Consider the following 17004-nt stretch of genomic DNA (forward strand, 5'->3'; position numbering starts at 1 on the left):
TGGCTGGGTAAAACTCCCCAGCCTTCAGCGTCTTGCCAGGCAGAGATCTCCGGGATAACTGAACCTGTGCTCACAGCTGGGAAATGCTGTCTCCTGTGCCCGGAGAGACAGCACCTGAACCCCACCTGAAGAGACATCAAGGGCCGGGGGCTCCCCGTGCCCCCGTTCCTACCTCACATCTCCCCGAACAGAGTTACCAGGCCTGCAAAACTCCCAATGCAGCATCCAGAACCGAGGTCCCCCCCCACCACTGGGGCCTATTCTGACCAGAGCAGATCTACAAGGGAGCTGCCACCCTGCTAATACAAGCAGGACTTACAGATGAACAGGGGCTGGGGAAGGGAGCGGCTTTAAATAACCCGGATTAAAACACCCTTTATTCAAAACATTAAAACGCGTACAGGGATGCCTCCCTGAGCAACGGGGCGGTGGAGACCCGGGACGTTTCCTCCCCCCGATCCCAGGCTCTCTAGCAAACCCGTGTCTCAAATCGGAACGCAAAGCCGAGCGCGGCGTCCTCCCGTCTCTCCGAGGCTTGGCTCCGTGTCCTGAGGTAGGGGCCGGGCTGAGCCCGGCCGCTGCATTTCCTGAGGCATTCGGCTGCTGCGTGGCTGGCTGGACCGGACCGATGCGCAAGGAGGGCCGGGCGGAGCTGGCGTCACAGCCTGGGTTTGATCTGCAGCGGGCGCCCTGGAAAGAGGAGGAGAAAGCGGGAGGTGAGCACCGAGGCAAAGGCAGCGTCTGCAGAAGATAAGGCCGCAGGACTAGGCAGAGCGGAGCCCCGTTACTCCCCTTTAGTGCAGCAAGAACAGGAGACAGGCCAGGTCTCAGGATGTCCAGATGCTGGCCAGGGTGGATAAAAAGCAACGATTTAAAAAGAAAAAGGATTTTTTACATTTAAGTCAGGTTTTTTCATTTAATTGTATTTTTTTACATTTTTCTTAAGATGCTTTTTTAAAAAAATAAACCTATATAAAGATCATTTTAATTTATGTTAAAGCTCAAAGATGTCAGCATGGAATAGGGATTATAACTTCTAATTCTATATCGTTTGGGACAATATACTCATATAACCTTTTTAGAAAAGTTTTATAAATAGGTCACAGCAGGCCACGGACTATATTAGGGGCCCGATCTTAGCGGGGTCCCAGAGGCTCCTCTATAGATTAGTAAAGATTAAAGAAAACCGCTCTACCCAGTGGGACTCAGTGCTCAGAGAAGATCCCATGAAGCATCTCTGTGATGCTTAGTTTCTGTTCTCAAACTGCGGATGTGTCTCCAGAGACGACATCCTTGTTACCAGCAGCGTGGAGATGAGAGAGAACGGCCCTGATCGCCCACCCAGCAGCCCTCTTGTCTCTCTGCAAGGTTGTGTGTGCAGAGTCAAGCCCTTACCTCTCTATAAAACTGCAAAGTTTCAAGAAGTTAAATGAATAACGGATATCGAATAACAAGACGCACTTTTTGGAGGAAAAAAAAAATTAAATCGAGGCTACAGGACCAGTGATTGAAATCAAAAATCAAATTCACCCTGATGTCGGCACTGTCCATGCACGCCGAACCGTGCTGCAGAGGCGTTGCTGCCACGCTGCCCACCCCGGGCCTGGCTCCCGAGCTGTTCCCAGCACTGGCTGCCCACCGAATCCCAGCCCAATGCAAGGTGAGGCAGGAATTGCCTCCCTTGCAGCGCTCGTGCGATATGCACTTAAACAACCGGTCTCGCCGCAAACAGCAAGGCACTGGGCAGGAGGACTTGGTGAAGCCCACAGCTATTTATGCACACAGCAGAGGAAACCTTGAGCCCATTGCTCCTTGTCGTATCCTCTGCCACCACTGAGAACAGCGGTGGGTAAAAGCAGCGGCAGGAGAGCGGGGGTCTCTTCCCAGCCCTGCCACAGACTTTGTGCTTGCCCAAGTCATTTCACATGCAACTACTGCTTCTTGGAGCCTCGGCTGTCTCATCTCTATAATGGGAGCAGCACTGCACCATGCAGGGAGCGGGGCAGCCGAACCGGCTGGATGTTTGCAAAGCCCTTTGGGGTGCTTCCACAGGCTGTTCTTGATACGAGCTCCACGTGCTATGCCATGATTCGGGGCTGCACACGTTACGTGTGCGCCCGGTGCTGCTTTGCTGGCCCGCGCTCCCCAGCAGCTGCGAACCACTGGAGGATCCCTGCCCTTGGGCACGTGCCATCTGGTGCCTCCCACAACAAACGAGAGGTCTTCAGCGGGGCAGCAGCTGCCGCTGAGCCAGCGTGACTAACCTGCTCCCGCCGAGCCGAAGCAGGGGTGGGTGCCGCGGGGGAGAGGGGAGTTTGCTCCCAACACCTCAAAGCCCCTCGCTCGCTGCACCAGATTTAAACATCTTGGCCCCACCGGGGCTGTGCAGAGGTCCCGTGCTCTGCCGGCGACACCGCTCCGCACGCCCCCTTCTCCCACCGCAACCTTCATGTTGTTCCTGGACAGGAATCGCCTCCCAGCTCCAGGTGTGCTGGGTCCCCTGTCCTCCCCTCCTTCGAATCCCTCTGCCTTCAAGAGCTGCAGCTCCCCAAATCCTCCCACGCCAGCCACGGCAAAGCTCTCCCCGCACCGCATCTCACCGGAGGAGAAAGGCATGACAGGAGACCCTGATGGTGGGTGGGTCTCCCAGCGTGTCTGTCTTGCGCAGGGATGGCCTTTCTACGGATCTCGTGTAGTGCCGAGCTTGCAGGCACCGAGCACTCTCCAGTGCAAAGGGCCTGGACCAGGCCTGGGAGGTCTGCCCCATCTGGGAAGCCAATTTCCCGACTGCTCTGTGCTTTACAGCTGCACCGGGGGATGACGTCGCCCGCCCCTGCCACTGCTCAGACCCAAAAGAACAAGGAGCAATGGGCTCAAGCTGCAGCAAGGAAAGTTGAGGTTGGATAATAGGAAAAACTCTCTCATGCGGAGGGTGGTGAAGCACTGGAACAGGTTACCCAGAGAGGTGGTGCAGTCTCCATCCTTGGAGGTTTTGAAGACCCGGGTAGACAAAACCCTTGGCTGGGATGATGGAGTTGGGGCTGGTCCTGCTCGGAGCAGGGGGTTTGCATTACATGCGACTTCCTGAGGTCCCTTCAACCCTCATTTTCTCCGATTCAGAGAGACTAAAAATTTACTGCCGAGAGGTCACAAGGTTTTATCCAACGGAAACTAACATTTGTGGGGTGATTTGTTTTCAGAAATCTTTTCTGAAGCAAGAGAAGCAGCGATGGCTGAGGACAGGCACTAACCACACAGGGTTTAAAAGCAGGGATGGGTGGGGGGCCACTCTTCAGAAACGTACACTGCCTGTGTCCTTAAACAGTGAGGCCGTCTTGTCTATACTGGCATAAATAGAGTTCGACCTCTATAACTCTCTGTTGGGGCCCCGAAGAACCCCTGGGACGTGACTAACAGGAGCCGACCCATCTAGTTTCATCGTACAACTCCAGTGAAACTCAGAAAGCAACTAGCACCAAGGGTGAGAACTACCTGAAAATCTCCTTGTGCTTCTAAAATAAAGCCGGGGCCATCGAGTTGTCGCCCCGACCAAGACCTACTTTGGTACATGGCTGCACTGCTGATACAAAACGACTGCGGCAGATCAGAGACTGGGCCTGGGAATTACTGGGAAGCAACCTTTAGCAGTGGTTAGGAAGCAGCTGCAGAAATGCAATCAGTCAGAGGTTCCCAAACTGCGGTATGCAAACCCCTGGGGGTGCGCAAGGTATCTGGGGCATACGCAGGAGAAACGGTATAATGGCAGATTTAGTTTTCATTATAATAATAATTAGAATTAAAGGGGCTAAAATATGCTGGCAGGGGAACACGAGCAACTGGTAAATATGGAAGGGGGTATGCAATAAGAAAAAAAATTGGGGAACCTCTGTATTAGATTGACCTCCCCTATAGACCTTCCTGCATCGGAAAGGATCACACAGGGGTTGCTTACTGAAAATGCTCCCTGCTCCGCACACTCCTCGTGGCAAATGCTTTCATGGGAAAGCCGAGCTAGGGCAAGCACCGCACCTGGGTGTGCTTTAACTGGGCTGGAAGATATTGCTGCTGCCTCTCAAATCCCCCTTCCGGGCAGCTCCACAGAGGGGACATGATGTTTAGCAAAAGGGACCTGGAACGATGCACTGTCTCTGCGTTAACACATTACCTGTGTACGGGCACGGTACATCCGCCCGCGATGGGTCTGAGACACGCTCCGAGAGGCTGCCTTAACCAGTTGCATTTTCCTGGGCAAGAGCGCACGACATTTGTGGACTTCAAAAAGTGAAGGAAGCCGCAGCCAGTTTCCCAGGTCCAGGGTAGCTGAGTGCACAGGATGAGAAAGGGGTGTTGTTTGTAGCCGTGTTGGTCTAAGGACACAGGCAGACAAGGTTCTTTGGGTGCATCTGATATCTTTTTATTAGACCATCTAAATAGCTGGAAAAATTGTTCTTTGCAAACTTTCAGGCACAAACACCCTTCTTCAGGCATAGGGAGAACACAAAGCACCAGCAGACTCTTCCTGTGCCTGAAGAAGGGTGTTTGTGCCCGAAAGCTTGCAAAGAACAATTTTTCCAACTATTAGGTGGTCTAATAAAAAGATACCATATCTACCCAAAAACCCTTGTCTGCCTAGGATGAGAAAGGCGGTTTCTTGCCCGGTGTGGGGACAGGGCACGTGTCTGCTGAGAGCCCACAGGGGCTTCAGTCGCAGACACCACAGTGAACGTCTTCACCTAATGCAAATGCCGGTGCAGGAAGGAGACGAGCTAGCTTGCACTCATGCTTTGTCTGGCTATTAGCACTTTTCACTTAAGGGTCTCCTAGTCACATTTCAACAAGGACCGACCGCGTGCAGGCGACTTAACGGCACCCTCAGCTAGTGCATAAATCCTCCAGCTTCCCAAAAGCGACTGCTGTCAGTTCTCAGCTGCTGCGGGATGTGACGGCGCGGCTGGCGGAGGATGGAGGGGGCTTCCCGAGAGCCCCCGTGCAGATGGCGGCACCTGCTAGCCCCGGGCTGGCACCACTTGGCAGGCCGCGCAGCTGGGTGCTGCTCCGGCAGCCGTCGGCAGTCGATCCCTTCCCTTCACAAAGCAGAACTGAGCTGTTCTGGGGGTTTCTGCTTCCTTCCATCGTTCCCCCACTGCCTCCTCTTCTGCCATGCTCCCTCGTGTCCCCCTCCTTCCTAGTATATGGCGCAGCCCTTGGGTGGGGAGCAGGGCCTCTCCCTGAGCGAGCAAAGATTTAAGCATGTTTTCTCCTCCCTGGAGGCCTGCCCCTTCCCCTCTCTCCCCAAAGAGCCAACTCTCTCTTCCAAGTGACTTTTCATCCTAGGCCCGAAGCCCAAGCCAAGGCTCAATGCAACCAGCTCAAACGCACGTGGACCTGCAAGCACTGACCCGCCAGCATGCACCCAGCCTCCCACGCCTGCATTCCCAGGACACAAGAGTCGATCGAGCATTGCACTCGTGGACCTGCCTCCCTTGCAACACGCTCACTCAACACCTTGCTCCTAGCTCCCCGCAGGGTAACACCTCAATGAGCCCAGGTGCCGGGGGTCGCTCAACCATCTTGCCCCTCTCCTGGGATTTGTGCTTCCCCGCAGGGGGAGGACCCAGCTGCCCTGCTCCCTGGCGCACCAGGGGTGAGCAGGTTCCCCCCGCACAGGGCAATGGTGGCGCGACAGGAGTCAGCGCACATAGAGGGAAGGCCAAAAACTCTGTCACCAGCAAGAGAAGAGATGGATTTGGGATGAAAGGAAGAGGAGAAGGTCACTGCATCCTCTTGAAAGGCAGGAATGAGCTTTATTTGGAGCTGTCCAAGAGCTTTGCTGTAGCAGGGATGGATGCACCCACAAGCAAAGCGCTAGCTCTCCATGCTCAGGTCTCTCGGGCGGTCCAGGTGGTTCGGGGCAGGCCAACCTGAGCCCCAGACCACGGGGTCGACGTGAATCCCAGGTAAAGGGGTAGAGATGGGAGAAACAGCTGCTCTCTCCAAGCCCCGTGTCAGCACCACCACTCCTGACCCCAGGCAGGTTTGGGGATTTTGCTTGTGCAAGCTAAACACATGGATTCCTTCAAAACAGCCCTTTCCAGGGTCACTGCATTGCAGGACGAAGTCCTCTCCATTGCAGTCACCCCTGCTTCCATGCTCTGTTGCAAAAGCAAGCAAGTGCGGCCTCTTTCTGGGCCGGCGCCAGCATCCCTTGCGAGTGAACCAGATGCGAGAGACCACAGCTGTCGAGCTGGAAGAGAGGGGAGAGATCAGGGACAGGAAGGGAGAAAAAAATAATCCGGGCAGAAGGCTGGGCCAGCTCTCCAGCTCCCCCAGGACAGGGGCTGGGCACGGCCTCCCGTGTTTTGCAGGGGGTTAAAAGTTCCCCGGCACGTGTGTGCTTGGCTCTTCCACTCCACCCATAAGTCCCAGGACTGTTTGGAAAAGGACTGAAGAGCCAATGCTCTCATGCCTGGAGCCGCTCGCTGCTGAAAAGTGAATCTCGGCCTCCCTTCCTCTGCAGCTGAAAATTCCCCGTCAGCGTCTTGGACCGAGTTGCCAAGGAGGGGCACAAAGGGCTAACACACCTTGATGCTCCTCTGTTCAAAGGGAAGCATCTCCTGGCCAACGAGCTGGTTACAACCCAGAAAATACCGCCCCTCAGACAGCACGACAGCTTGGTGCCTAACTATCTGAAAGGGAGGGTGATCAGGACAAAGGGAACGGTAACTTTATACAAGCATCAGATCTTGTTAGAGACACTCTCCCTCTCATCAAACCGATCCTGGAAAAGCAGTGGCTACTAGAGAAGCGAGCTCAAGAAAAGACGCCTGTGATCAAATCCCAATACCCAGGAGTGATGACTAACCGGCACACAGGTGCTTCGTTTTATGCCTTGATCCGTTCGCCTCTTGTGCTGTCTAAAGTGCACAGTGGCTGTTTTCAGAAACCTTCGTGCAAAGCCTGGACCTACTGGCTTCCAGTAGCCCACGTCGCCAAAGGATTCATCGCACAACGCACAGCTGTAAGGTGTTTGGGTGCCTCTCAAATGTCTGAATTGGTCCAGGGATATGACGGCATCCAGGCCCCAGAGGCCACACAGAGGTGGTGACCAAGGCCCATGTAGGAAATAGGAAGTTTGAGAGGACGTGCGGGTCCAGAAATGGCAGTGGGGTTAGCGTCTAGTAGGGGAACGCGCCTGCTTCCACCGCAGAGAATAACCCCATAAGGACACCAAAGGTCTGGCAGTCGGGGGGCCCTGGAAGTGTTCAGAGGGCTCCAGATGGCACGGGGCAACGGGCATCTTCCCTGCCTGGGCAGCAGGATGGCTGAAACTCCTCGTGTTACCCGAGACTCCTACGGGGAATCCCCTCTTCACTCTGCCCTGGCTACATGACCCCGACAGCAAGACGATGGGGCCGTTCCAGACCAGAGATCTTCAATGCAAAGACAGGACGTATCAGCACTAGCATTGCCACCTGCCCCGGACCCCGAGCTTCCCTGAATGCGTGTGGACAGAAGAGGCAGGGGCGATCCCTTCCCTCCCCTGGTGCAAGGCCAGGAGACCAGGCCACCTTGGCCCCAGACACATGCAAGGCGAGGGCAGCTGCAAGGTGAATCCCAGGTACGTTTGCAGGCGCCCCCGTCTCAGCTGCAAGGTTGATCCCAGCTCTCCAGGCGTGCTGTCACAGCAGCGGTGCCATAATGCCGCGCTCCAAAGCCCTCCTGACCTCGTTTTACACATTAACCCTCCCCACCCAAGAGGGGATTTTCCCCCCCCAACAACGGGCCGAGGTGCTGGGGCGCTGCCGTGCTGCGGGTCCTGCCTACTGGCTGGGATTCCTGAATTCTGGGAATCCCGAGGAATGAAGATCTTCTAACAGGCCTCTCTGCTGGAAGCCAGTGGGATCCAGTTACCCTGTTCCCAAGCCTAATGGGTGCTGGGCTGTACAGCTGGACATACCTGCTGCCGGTGGCTCGCGCGCTGGGGTTACAATGCGGGGTGGAGGGGAATTAGAGAGCGACAAGGTCTTGAACGCACAGAAACAAATGGTCCTTCCTCGGGGAGGAACGTGGTCCGAGGCGTCTCTGGGGCGCTCAGGAATTTGCCGCTCCACGAGACGGACGCGCACAATTGCGAGGGGGCAGTTGGGTCGGGGCGAAGCCCGCAGGGCTGCGAGTGAGGGCAGGACGGCCGTGGGGCCGGGAGTGCATCACCGGCGGGGACCGGGTTTTAAGTTTCTTGACATGCCGATGGCTTCGGCGCTTCAGATTTCCAAGTGCCAGGAGCAGAAGGGCAGGGGACTCCTATCACTTACCCCGAAGACCTTCACCCGAGGCCAGGCTGAGGAACATCAGCTAACCCGTCTCCTTCTGCATCTTGGGGCAGGTCCAGCGAGGAGCAGAGAGAGAGGGAGAAGGCCGTGCATGCTGGAGAGCACCGTGCTGGCCCACGCGGGGCTGCCGGGGAAAGCGGCGGTGAATCAGATCCTTCCCCGCAGCAGAAACCCCCGCGAGGCGCTGGGTGCGGGGAGCTGAGCCTGGTTCTTCTTTCTGTTTAAACTTGGGTAAACAAACTTCCGCAGAGGGGCAAGCGGCGGTGGCAGTGATTCATGACTTTTGAGCTAATTTATGTAAAATAAAGAGGGCTCATTTAGCACCTTTCCACCCTTAATATAACACCCATACATCAGAGGGACGCACAGCAGTCACTACCGACTCGGCAATTAGTCACCTGTGACGCGGGCTAATACGGCTTTAAAGGAACAGAGACCGAGAAGCATTCGGCTGCGGGGGTCCACCCCCCACAAATGGCGGCACGACGACCCGGTCTTAGACGCGTGCAGGTGAGGCCAGTTTTTTCAGTCATCGGATCACCAGCGGTGCCGTACTGCGTCAGACCCGTGGTCCATCTAGCCCAGTAGCTAGTGTCCGACAGGGGAAGAAGTGGATGCTATACAGGGAGAGCGTTGACCCGGATATCTCTCGAGCGATCGATCCCCTCATAATACCCACCCTGGCACCCACCCTTTATTGGGTTCGAGATGCCAGAGGAAACATCTCCAACCGGTCTCCTCAATACCCATTAACAGATCCATCATCCGTGAATTTATCCAGCCCCGTTTTGACCCTGGCTCTGCTCTCCGCCTCCACCACCCCCTGTGGCAATGAATCCCACAAGTTAACTGCATGTCACTCAAAAATACATCCGTCCATCCATCCTGCAGAAAGACCCTGAAAATACTTCCGTGTGTCAGGGATCCAGGTTGCAGCCGTACTGGCCTAGAGGCAAAAGGAATCAGGACTCGTGATAGAAGTGATATGTTTTATTAAACCAACTAGATTTTTGCAAAAAACAAATTTTTAATTGCAAGCTTTCGGGTAAGCGTGAAGAAGGGTGTCAGTGCCCGAAAGCTTGCAATTAAATAATTTTTTTTTTTGCAAAAATCTAGTTGGTTTAATAAAAGATATCACCTGTACCACAAGTCCTGATTCCTGAAAATAACTGGTGCTCACAGAGCAACCTCCAGCCACGGACCTCAGTGCGAGTTGCAGTTGCTGACCATGTCTGCGAGGTGTACGTCATCCCTGGTTTACAGGAGGGGAGGGTGAGGAACAGAGGGGAAAGTCATTGAATCACAGAGAAGTCGGGCTGGAAGGGACCTCAAGAGGTCATTGAGTCCGACCCCCTGCCTGATGCCTTGACTGAGGTCACCAAGTCGCAGTCTCTGGGATGGGACCCAGGAGCCCTGCTTCCAGGCCTTCGGTTCCCCGGATCAAACTTCTTGTCTGCGTTTTATCAAGACTTTCCCCAGTGGTTGCGGGGCTACAGACGACTGCCCCATAAAGCCGGCTCCCTCCTCAAGGCTGCTGGACAATCAGCCACCACCGATCACTGGGTCCAGCCCCCCGCGCTTGGGCTCCCCAAAGCAACCACGTTGGCTGGACTAGTGCTTGCGGAAGCGTGCATGGGAAGAGCACACGAGAAAATCAACCACGCAGGCCTCGTCTGCCGGAAGACTTGCCCTTAAATAAACAAAAGAGATTTATTGCCACAAAACTAGCCCGGCAATATTTCCCAACTATAACGCTGGCAGGTTAGTTTATGCTGGAAGATGGTGCAGAATACCATCAGCGGAGGGCAGGCCACGTGAGCCGCAGAGCGAGTCCGCAGAGGATACTTACCTTAAGAGAACGTATTTACCATTCCTGTCAGCCTTGTTTTCTCAGCCGTCAGCGCCGGGACATTTAATCATGCTGTACACTTCCTTTCTCTGTTGAAGGACGGGACCCAGCGACAAACCCACGGCCATAAATTCGGGGGGGGGGGTTATTTATTTATTTTTTACGAGGCGCTATGAAATTCTTACAGTCGCGCTGTAAAATCGGCTGCCGCTTTCCCCAAGAGGCTCTGATGGGATGTTAATAGCCAAAACGCCGATCTACGTGCGAGCTGGTCTTAATTATGAATCGCAAACAGGGGAGAGAGAGGGGGAGAGAGGATTTCAAACTCACAAACCAGCCAGGAAACCTTGGCTTGGTCGGGATCACTGGAGACGAGCATCTTGGGGAGAGATGCACTGATCTGGTATCCCCTCCCCTTAAAAAAAAGGCTGTTTCTGTCCCAAGGAAAGAACACTTTGCGGTCTCCGAATCCTCCAGCACGCATTTCCAAAGGCACCTCGGCCCTGATCCAAGACTCAGCCATGCCTCGAGGTAGGACTTTGTGCACCAGGCAGCTGGGAAGGTGAATAAGCCTCTTCTGCAATGTGGGCAGATACAGGGCATCCCCAACAAGGAGCACATTGGCTTCCAACATGAAGTCCTCCCAGCGCGGCTAAATCCCACCAGTGCAGTTGTCAGCAGCCAGACGGGAGAACAGGATGGGCCGAACTATTTCTACCTGCTGCTTCCAGATCGCTAGGAAACTCACCCCGAATACAGCGGCAGCAACTTAAGTTAAAAAAATGACAGATTCTGCTCCATTTCTGCCCCCCTCCAGCCGGTGTCCTCTCTGCTCTGCCCTACTTCCCCCAAAAGGGCCTAGGCATGATAGAGCAGCTGGTCATCCAAAAAAATGGTGCAAGCGGTGCACTGGGTAAGCAGAGGTGTCTGACTGCCAGACCCTACGGCTGGGTCATCTACTCCGATGCGCTGCACGGATGCACGATGCTCGGTGCCGCGGTTAGGAACAACGCAGACGACGAGTGCCTCTGCCCGGTGCTAACCCAGCAAGGAGCTTTGCTCTGGTGCTGTGGTGTCGCTGTCTCCATGATCCACTCAACCTCCCCAGCAAGTGTCCCTGGGCACGCGCGGCACCAGTGCCACCCATCTGCTGGGACCCGCTCAGACCCAGTAATCCCTTTTATCCACAACAGTCCTTTACTGGGCTTGAACCAGCAGCCTGGAGCTGAAAAGGCCGATTTACCCGTCCTCCAAAGCCGGGCTCCCATCCCAGCAGCATGTTTTGCTGCCTATAAAGAAGCACTTCAGAGCCGGACCTGACATGTTTGCGTATCGCGCACAAAGCCAAGGGGAGTAAATGCTGCTTTTTCTCCATGAAAACACCAAGGCAGAAAGGAAGATGACAGATCTGGGTATTCAGGGCTATATATCACCCCGACAACTCGACTGCCAGCGACCCGCTAGCCTTATCTTCTCAATTTTATTTGCCCAAGTTCTTCCTCCGTCCCTTTCCCCACCTCTTTCCACTTCAAGGCGTCTTTCTAGGTTTGCCCGCTGCGGTTTCCCCCTCTGGAGCAGAGCCCAGCTTTACCACGTCGTGGCAGCGAGTACGCTGCGATGCTGTTTCCTTTTATCAGTTTTAAAGTGGGAAGAATACTTAGAAGCCCAATTATCCCAGAGCAAGGTTGGGAAACTTCGTTAGCCTGTATTAGCACTTTAAACATGCAAGCGGCAATTTAAGTGATAAATAATAGTATAGAAAGAGAAGTCGAGATTTTTTTTTTAAATGTTATTTTTAATTAACTGCAATTATCTGCCTGACCTGTGAGCAGATTTTTAAATAGCTTGGTTGATTACATATTGCATCCACGAGGCTTGAAATAGTCCTTAAAATTCATGTGCACCATAAAAAACTGCTATTGTTATTGAGTTAACTGTTCGCATGCAAAGGTTGGTGCTTTGGGGGAAAAAAATGAAATAAATGAGAAGCAGTTTTTTACATTTAACCCGTTTCTCAGCTCTGATTGGCTCCATTAGTCACCTTGGTAATGGGCCTTCTCTTCCCTGCCTCAGTTTCCTGAGCTGTAGGAAAGAGGAGGCGAGATGCTTACATCAAATGGAGACCGAGGGCATTTGCTGCAGCACGGAGCTTGGCAGATGGCTGCGTTGAGGGCCGGCTGCCACGAGCCTGATCCAGGAAGCATTGGAAAGGTCCCCCCGACTTTCACATGAGCTTGAACAGACATGAGCTCGCGAGCGCTAAGCTGAAAGGCCGGTAGCTCCCAATTATCTGGGTGTTTATGGGCCTCCTCAGCACCCGCGGTACCGATGGGTACGTCCCCAGCACTCCCACAAGGCAGGGGAGCGAGCACAGGCTAGGGTGTCCTCCCAAGAACCATTTGGGAGTGGTTTCCATGACCGGTTCCACCTCCCTCCCAGACTCGCAGGGAGTCACGGGTCATCCATCAGTGCTAAGGCTGTCCCAGGGTGGAAACCTCCAACCCAGGCTTAAAATCTGCAGGGACATCCATGACAACGAGCCACTGAAAACACCTGGTGCCCACCTCGAGAAACCTAATAAAATGTACACATCAGTGCATGGGGGTGTGTGTGTATGCGCATATACGTGTCTGCATATATAGAGATGTGCATGTGCGCGTATGCATATGTATGTCTGTATATATAGATGCGTGCATGTATGCATGTGTGTGTATATACGAGTCTGTATATATAGAAGTGTGCATGTGTGCACATGTGTATGTGTGTGCATGTGCATCTGTATATACAGGTGTGTGCATACGCGTGTGCGTCTGTATATAGATGTGTGCATGTGCGCATGTATGTGTATGTCTGTATATATACAGATGTGTGCATATGTGCATATATGTGTACATGTGTATGCATGTGCATGTAGGTGCATGTGCACGTGGGTCCATAATGTTCTATGATTCTATAATGTGTGTGTGTGTGTGTGTGTGTGTGTGCGTGTGCGTGTGCACACCTATATTATATATATGCGCGCACAGCCACGCACAAGAGACAGCGAGCGAGCGAGAGGGAGGAATGAACAAGCGTTTTTAAATGCAATGTACCCTAATGCGCCTGAGGAATCCAGCCAAATGAGAGAATATCCAGAGAAGAGAAAAACCTGCGCTGACAGAAGGAACGGGCTCTATCATTCTTACAATAAATAGTTTGTGAGGGCTGCAATTAATTTCCATGCCGTCCGACACTGCATTGGTCAAAACCCAGCCAAGAGGGATGAATTGTACCTCTGCCCTCCCACGGCTGCGCCCCCTTCGCCCGCCGGGAGAGAAGGCCCCCGACAACTGCAAACCAAAAAAAAAAAAAAAAAAGATATTTTCTTTTTTTGTGCATGGTAGATTTTGCAAATTGCGCGATCAATCTTGTGCTGCGCCGAGCGCTCCTTCACTCCACGCCACCCTCTGTATTTTGGGAGCGACGCAATCTGTCTTCTGGGAACCAGGTATATAATTTCTAGTTAGCGAAAGCTCGGAGAAGAAGCCCCTTTTTCATTATGATGATTGAACTGCTTCCAAAGAGAAGAGCGTGGCTGGATCACGAGCCCTCTGCGGAAACCTGAGCTGCTTTTGCTGAGCTTGTCAGCCTCGCTGGAGAATTAGTACTTCCAAAGCTCTTACTTTTGATGAAAATCAACATTTATTTTGCCTAAGCCTAAGAAGGTGTCAGGCAGCCACAGAAACTTGCCACTCTTCCAGGGGAAGACAGAGTGAAAGGAAGAAATCTAATAGAAATGTATTATCAAGTCCGAGGAGTGGACATTGCAGTAAATCACGCTTCAGGTGGCACCATTATATTTTTCAATAAAAAAAAAAAAAGACTAGCTTTCGACGCATCCGTTAGGAGCTCGCGGGGGCCTCTCCACCTGCAGCCGAGGGGGTGTTAAACCCAACGCGCTTCAGGCAGATGCCGGCATGTCAAGGGGGCGCGAATGAGATCGAAGCCGAGTCGATTTAGGAACAAAACAGAAGGGAGCGTGGAAGGGGCTGCGGGTCCCACACCTGGGGCTAATTCCCCCCAATCTCCATGGGCCTGGAGCGGTGCTGTCCTGTGCCTTCAAACCCCCGCCTGCTAGGACTGATGCCAGACTCTCCAAGAAGCCACCAAGGGCTCTGCTGCTGTTCCCAGCGTCACATGGAGGCACCCAGATGCTATAACGAAAACCCAATAGTTGCATTACATTAGATAGAAAAGATGAGATTTCCCCCTCCAGCCCCTTTCAGTTGCACTAAAACCAAGGGTAAAAAAAGCTTTTCAGAGCAGCAGGACTTTCCCGTGCCCAAATGCTGGCAGATGCAATGTCCCGAATGCGGTGGCCTCCACAGTCGTCCTCCCTAAGTGCAGCCCTCTTTTTAGAAAGGTCCTTACTAGCTACGCAAAACGATCTTAGCAATTCCTTCCTCCCCCGCCCTGAACGAGAAGCTGGCTCAAGACACGGCTTTAATCAGCGCAGGAGCCAGGTCTCCAGGAGCAAGCCAAACAGCGTCCCAGCGAAGGCAGAGTCAAACTCCCTGCCCCAGGCTCTGCAACAGTTTCCATCCCCAGGCTCTGTTTTCAGCCTCCCAAAACTTTCTAAAACTTCCCCGGCCTCTGTCTTATGTTTTGGGCAGGGAGGAAAAGGGCCTGGGCATCTTTGAGCATGAGAGGAGTGCTCCAAGTGACACCCAGACACTGCTTGCCTCCCTCTGCCCCCCTTTTTTTTAGGAGTGGAAGGGTGAAATTTGGCATGGACGTCCTCCGTGCTTCCTCAGGCTGAACGAACTGAGGACAAGGGTGGATCAGAGAAAACTGAAAGCCATTTCAGATAAAGAGGAAGAGAAAAGGGGGGATTAAAAGGAAAGATTGTGTGAAAGCTTTGCAGATAAAAAACTCCAAGGGTTTTTTGGTTTCCCGTTTCCACTTCAGTCCTCCCTCCTTCAGTTTTGCCACTGAAGTTTGGGGCAGAAGGGAAAAGGGACAGAGAGAGATGGAGAGAGAGGAAGAAACCCCAGAGCAGACAGGGAGAGGAGTTTATGCCGAATGACATGGCATGGGGGTTGCATCAAAGACCGCAGAAGGTGTCAGGAGCAATTTCACAGGCTATTGTACATCGTTAAGGCACGTAGAGGAGCATAAATCATCACACACAAACAGGATGGTCTGGCCACCCCGGGCTTGGAGATCATAACTACACGTGCTCCAGTCATCGTGTTCAAGCAGAGCAACTGCTGTCCTTAAAGACATCATCTCACATTTTAATCTCAGCTGCCTTAAAATCTCGCTCGCACAAATTGCTCCGTGGGTCGAAATTCTCTGCCCCCGGCTGTCCAGCCAAAAGGCAAATATTTTTTGCTCTGAAAGCCCTGAGCTAAATCAAACCCGCGGTCCCTGAACTAGACAAATGTTGCACGCCCAGAAGAGACAACGAAGTAGAACCAGCAAAAAGCCCTCGATGCTTTATGTGCAACACTGAAATAATCCTGCGTCCTGCAATTAAAACTTCTGCTCCGACTCAATTAAGGGATGCCAGATGTGTCCGACCGGTTTGCTTCAGAGTCCTTGCTCATGAAGGAGCAACGTCCACATGCATGCAGAGACCCTGGCTGCTAATTTTGAAAGTTCAGCACGGTTAAAACTGGGACGTTTGTCAGAGTATTTTCTGGTTGCTGTTGTTGGCACCTTTCCCCTACAGCTCTCTGCACAGGACATCTGCAAGGAATGCCTCGGCCGCTCCTCCAGGGACCTCCTCTTTTCAGTTCTTCTTTTAACAGCACAGGAAAAGTCATGCAAAATAAACTCCCTTATCAAGGCAATCAGAAGGAGTCAGAAACTCCATGTGGGTGATTTTCCTAATGTCACCCCCATTTGCTACACGGCCCACACGCAGTGTCTGCTTTCCCCCGTTGCTGGACAGAGGCAGCGTGTTATTTTGGGGTACAGAACGTGCACCCTAAAAGCTGCAGGCCGTATGACAGGACTGAGCTAACACGAGAGACTCCCGCTCCTGCTTTCCCCTAGCTCAACGCACAGCGTTCAGACGCTGCTGACGAGGCAGATGAAACCGTTCGGTGAAGTTGCCGTTTGTTTAAAAATAAAAAAGCCCCCCCCTGCCTCTGGCTGTGCTGGACCCCGGGCCTGTGACGTGCAAGCCAAGACAGGCTGCACATCAGAGCACGTGGGGGACTCAACGCCCCCGTCCCATCCACGGCTTTGCTCCGTGCGATGGTGACACTGAGCACCGAGGGGGATTCGCGGGCAGCGTGGCTGCACCCTGCAAGCCCGGGCTGGGGGGCGGAGGGCCGAGCACCGCGCTCCCGTGGAACCGGCTGAACGCTTCGCAGCCGCTCCCATCTCCTTGTCAACTCTTTTGCAAACACAGTGGTTTTGGTTTTGCAACTCGGTGACCAGAAATCCTGGCAGATGAGCACCCTGCCTTCTGGCGCGGTTATCCGACGAAACGCATGCCTCGCTGAGCCGGCAGGAGTGATCTGTTACCCCGGGAGGGAGTCTCTCTCCTTCCGCTCTGGCGACACGCGGGGTTGGGATCTGGTTTCAGGCCCTTCGCCTCCCCCGCCCCATTCTCCGATGGCCTGGATGATGCCAGGGATGTGGGTTTTGCTCTGGCTTGCATGAGTGGCGCGGAGGAATGCAGATGGGACGTTTCTTCCCATCCGTCCCCCTACACTGCAACACCCAAGATCAGGCGTCCTATCAATCTGATGGCCGACGCGTCCCCTATCAGGGGGCAACCGCTTACCCTGGTGACCGAGGAGGGGGTGTCCATCTCCAATTGCTAAATAACTC

General features: G+C 53.5%; 1 protein-coding gene across 1 annotated transcript in view; it reads right to left on the reverse strand.

Moving 5' to 3' along the window:
- Positions 1-508: 508 nt before the first annotated feature.
- Positions 509-17004, reverse strand: part of ZC3H3 (zinc finger CCCH-type containing 3) — a 271056-nt gene continuing 254560 nt past the window's right edge. Inside the window, exon 12 of the mRNA XM_006031073.3 lies at positions 509-690. Within this exon, the coding sequence (XP_006031135.1) occupies positions 659-690 (32 nt within the window). The 3' untranslated portion in view covers positions 509-658. The remainder of the gene's footprint in view (positions 691-17004) is intronic.

The sequence above is a fragment of the Alligator sinensis genome, unplaced genomic scaffold, assembly GCF_000455745.1.
Source record: "Alligator sinensis unplaced genomic scaffold, ASM45574v1 scaffold1054_1, whole genome shotgun sequence".
Classification (NCBI taxonomy): domain Eukaryota; kingdom Metazoa; phylum Chordata; order Crocodylia; family Alligatoridae; genus Alligator; species Alligator sinensis.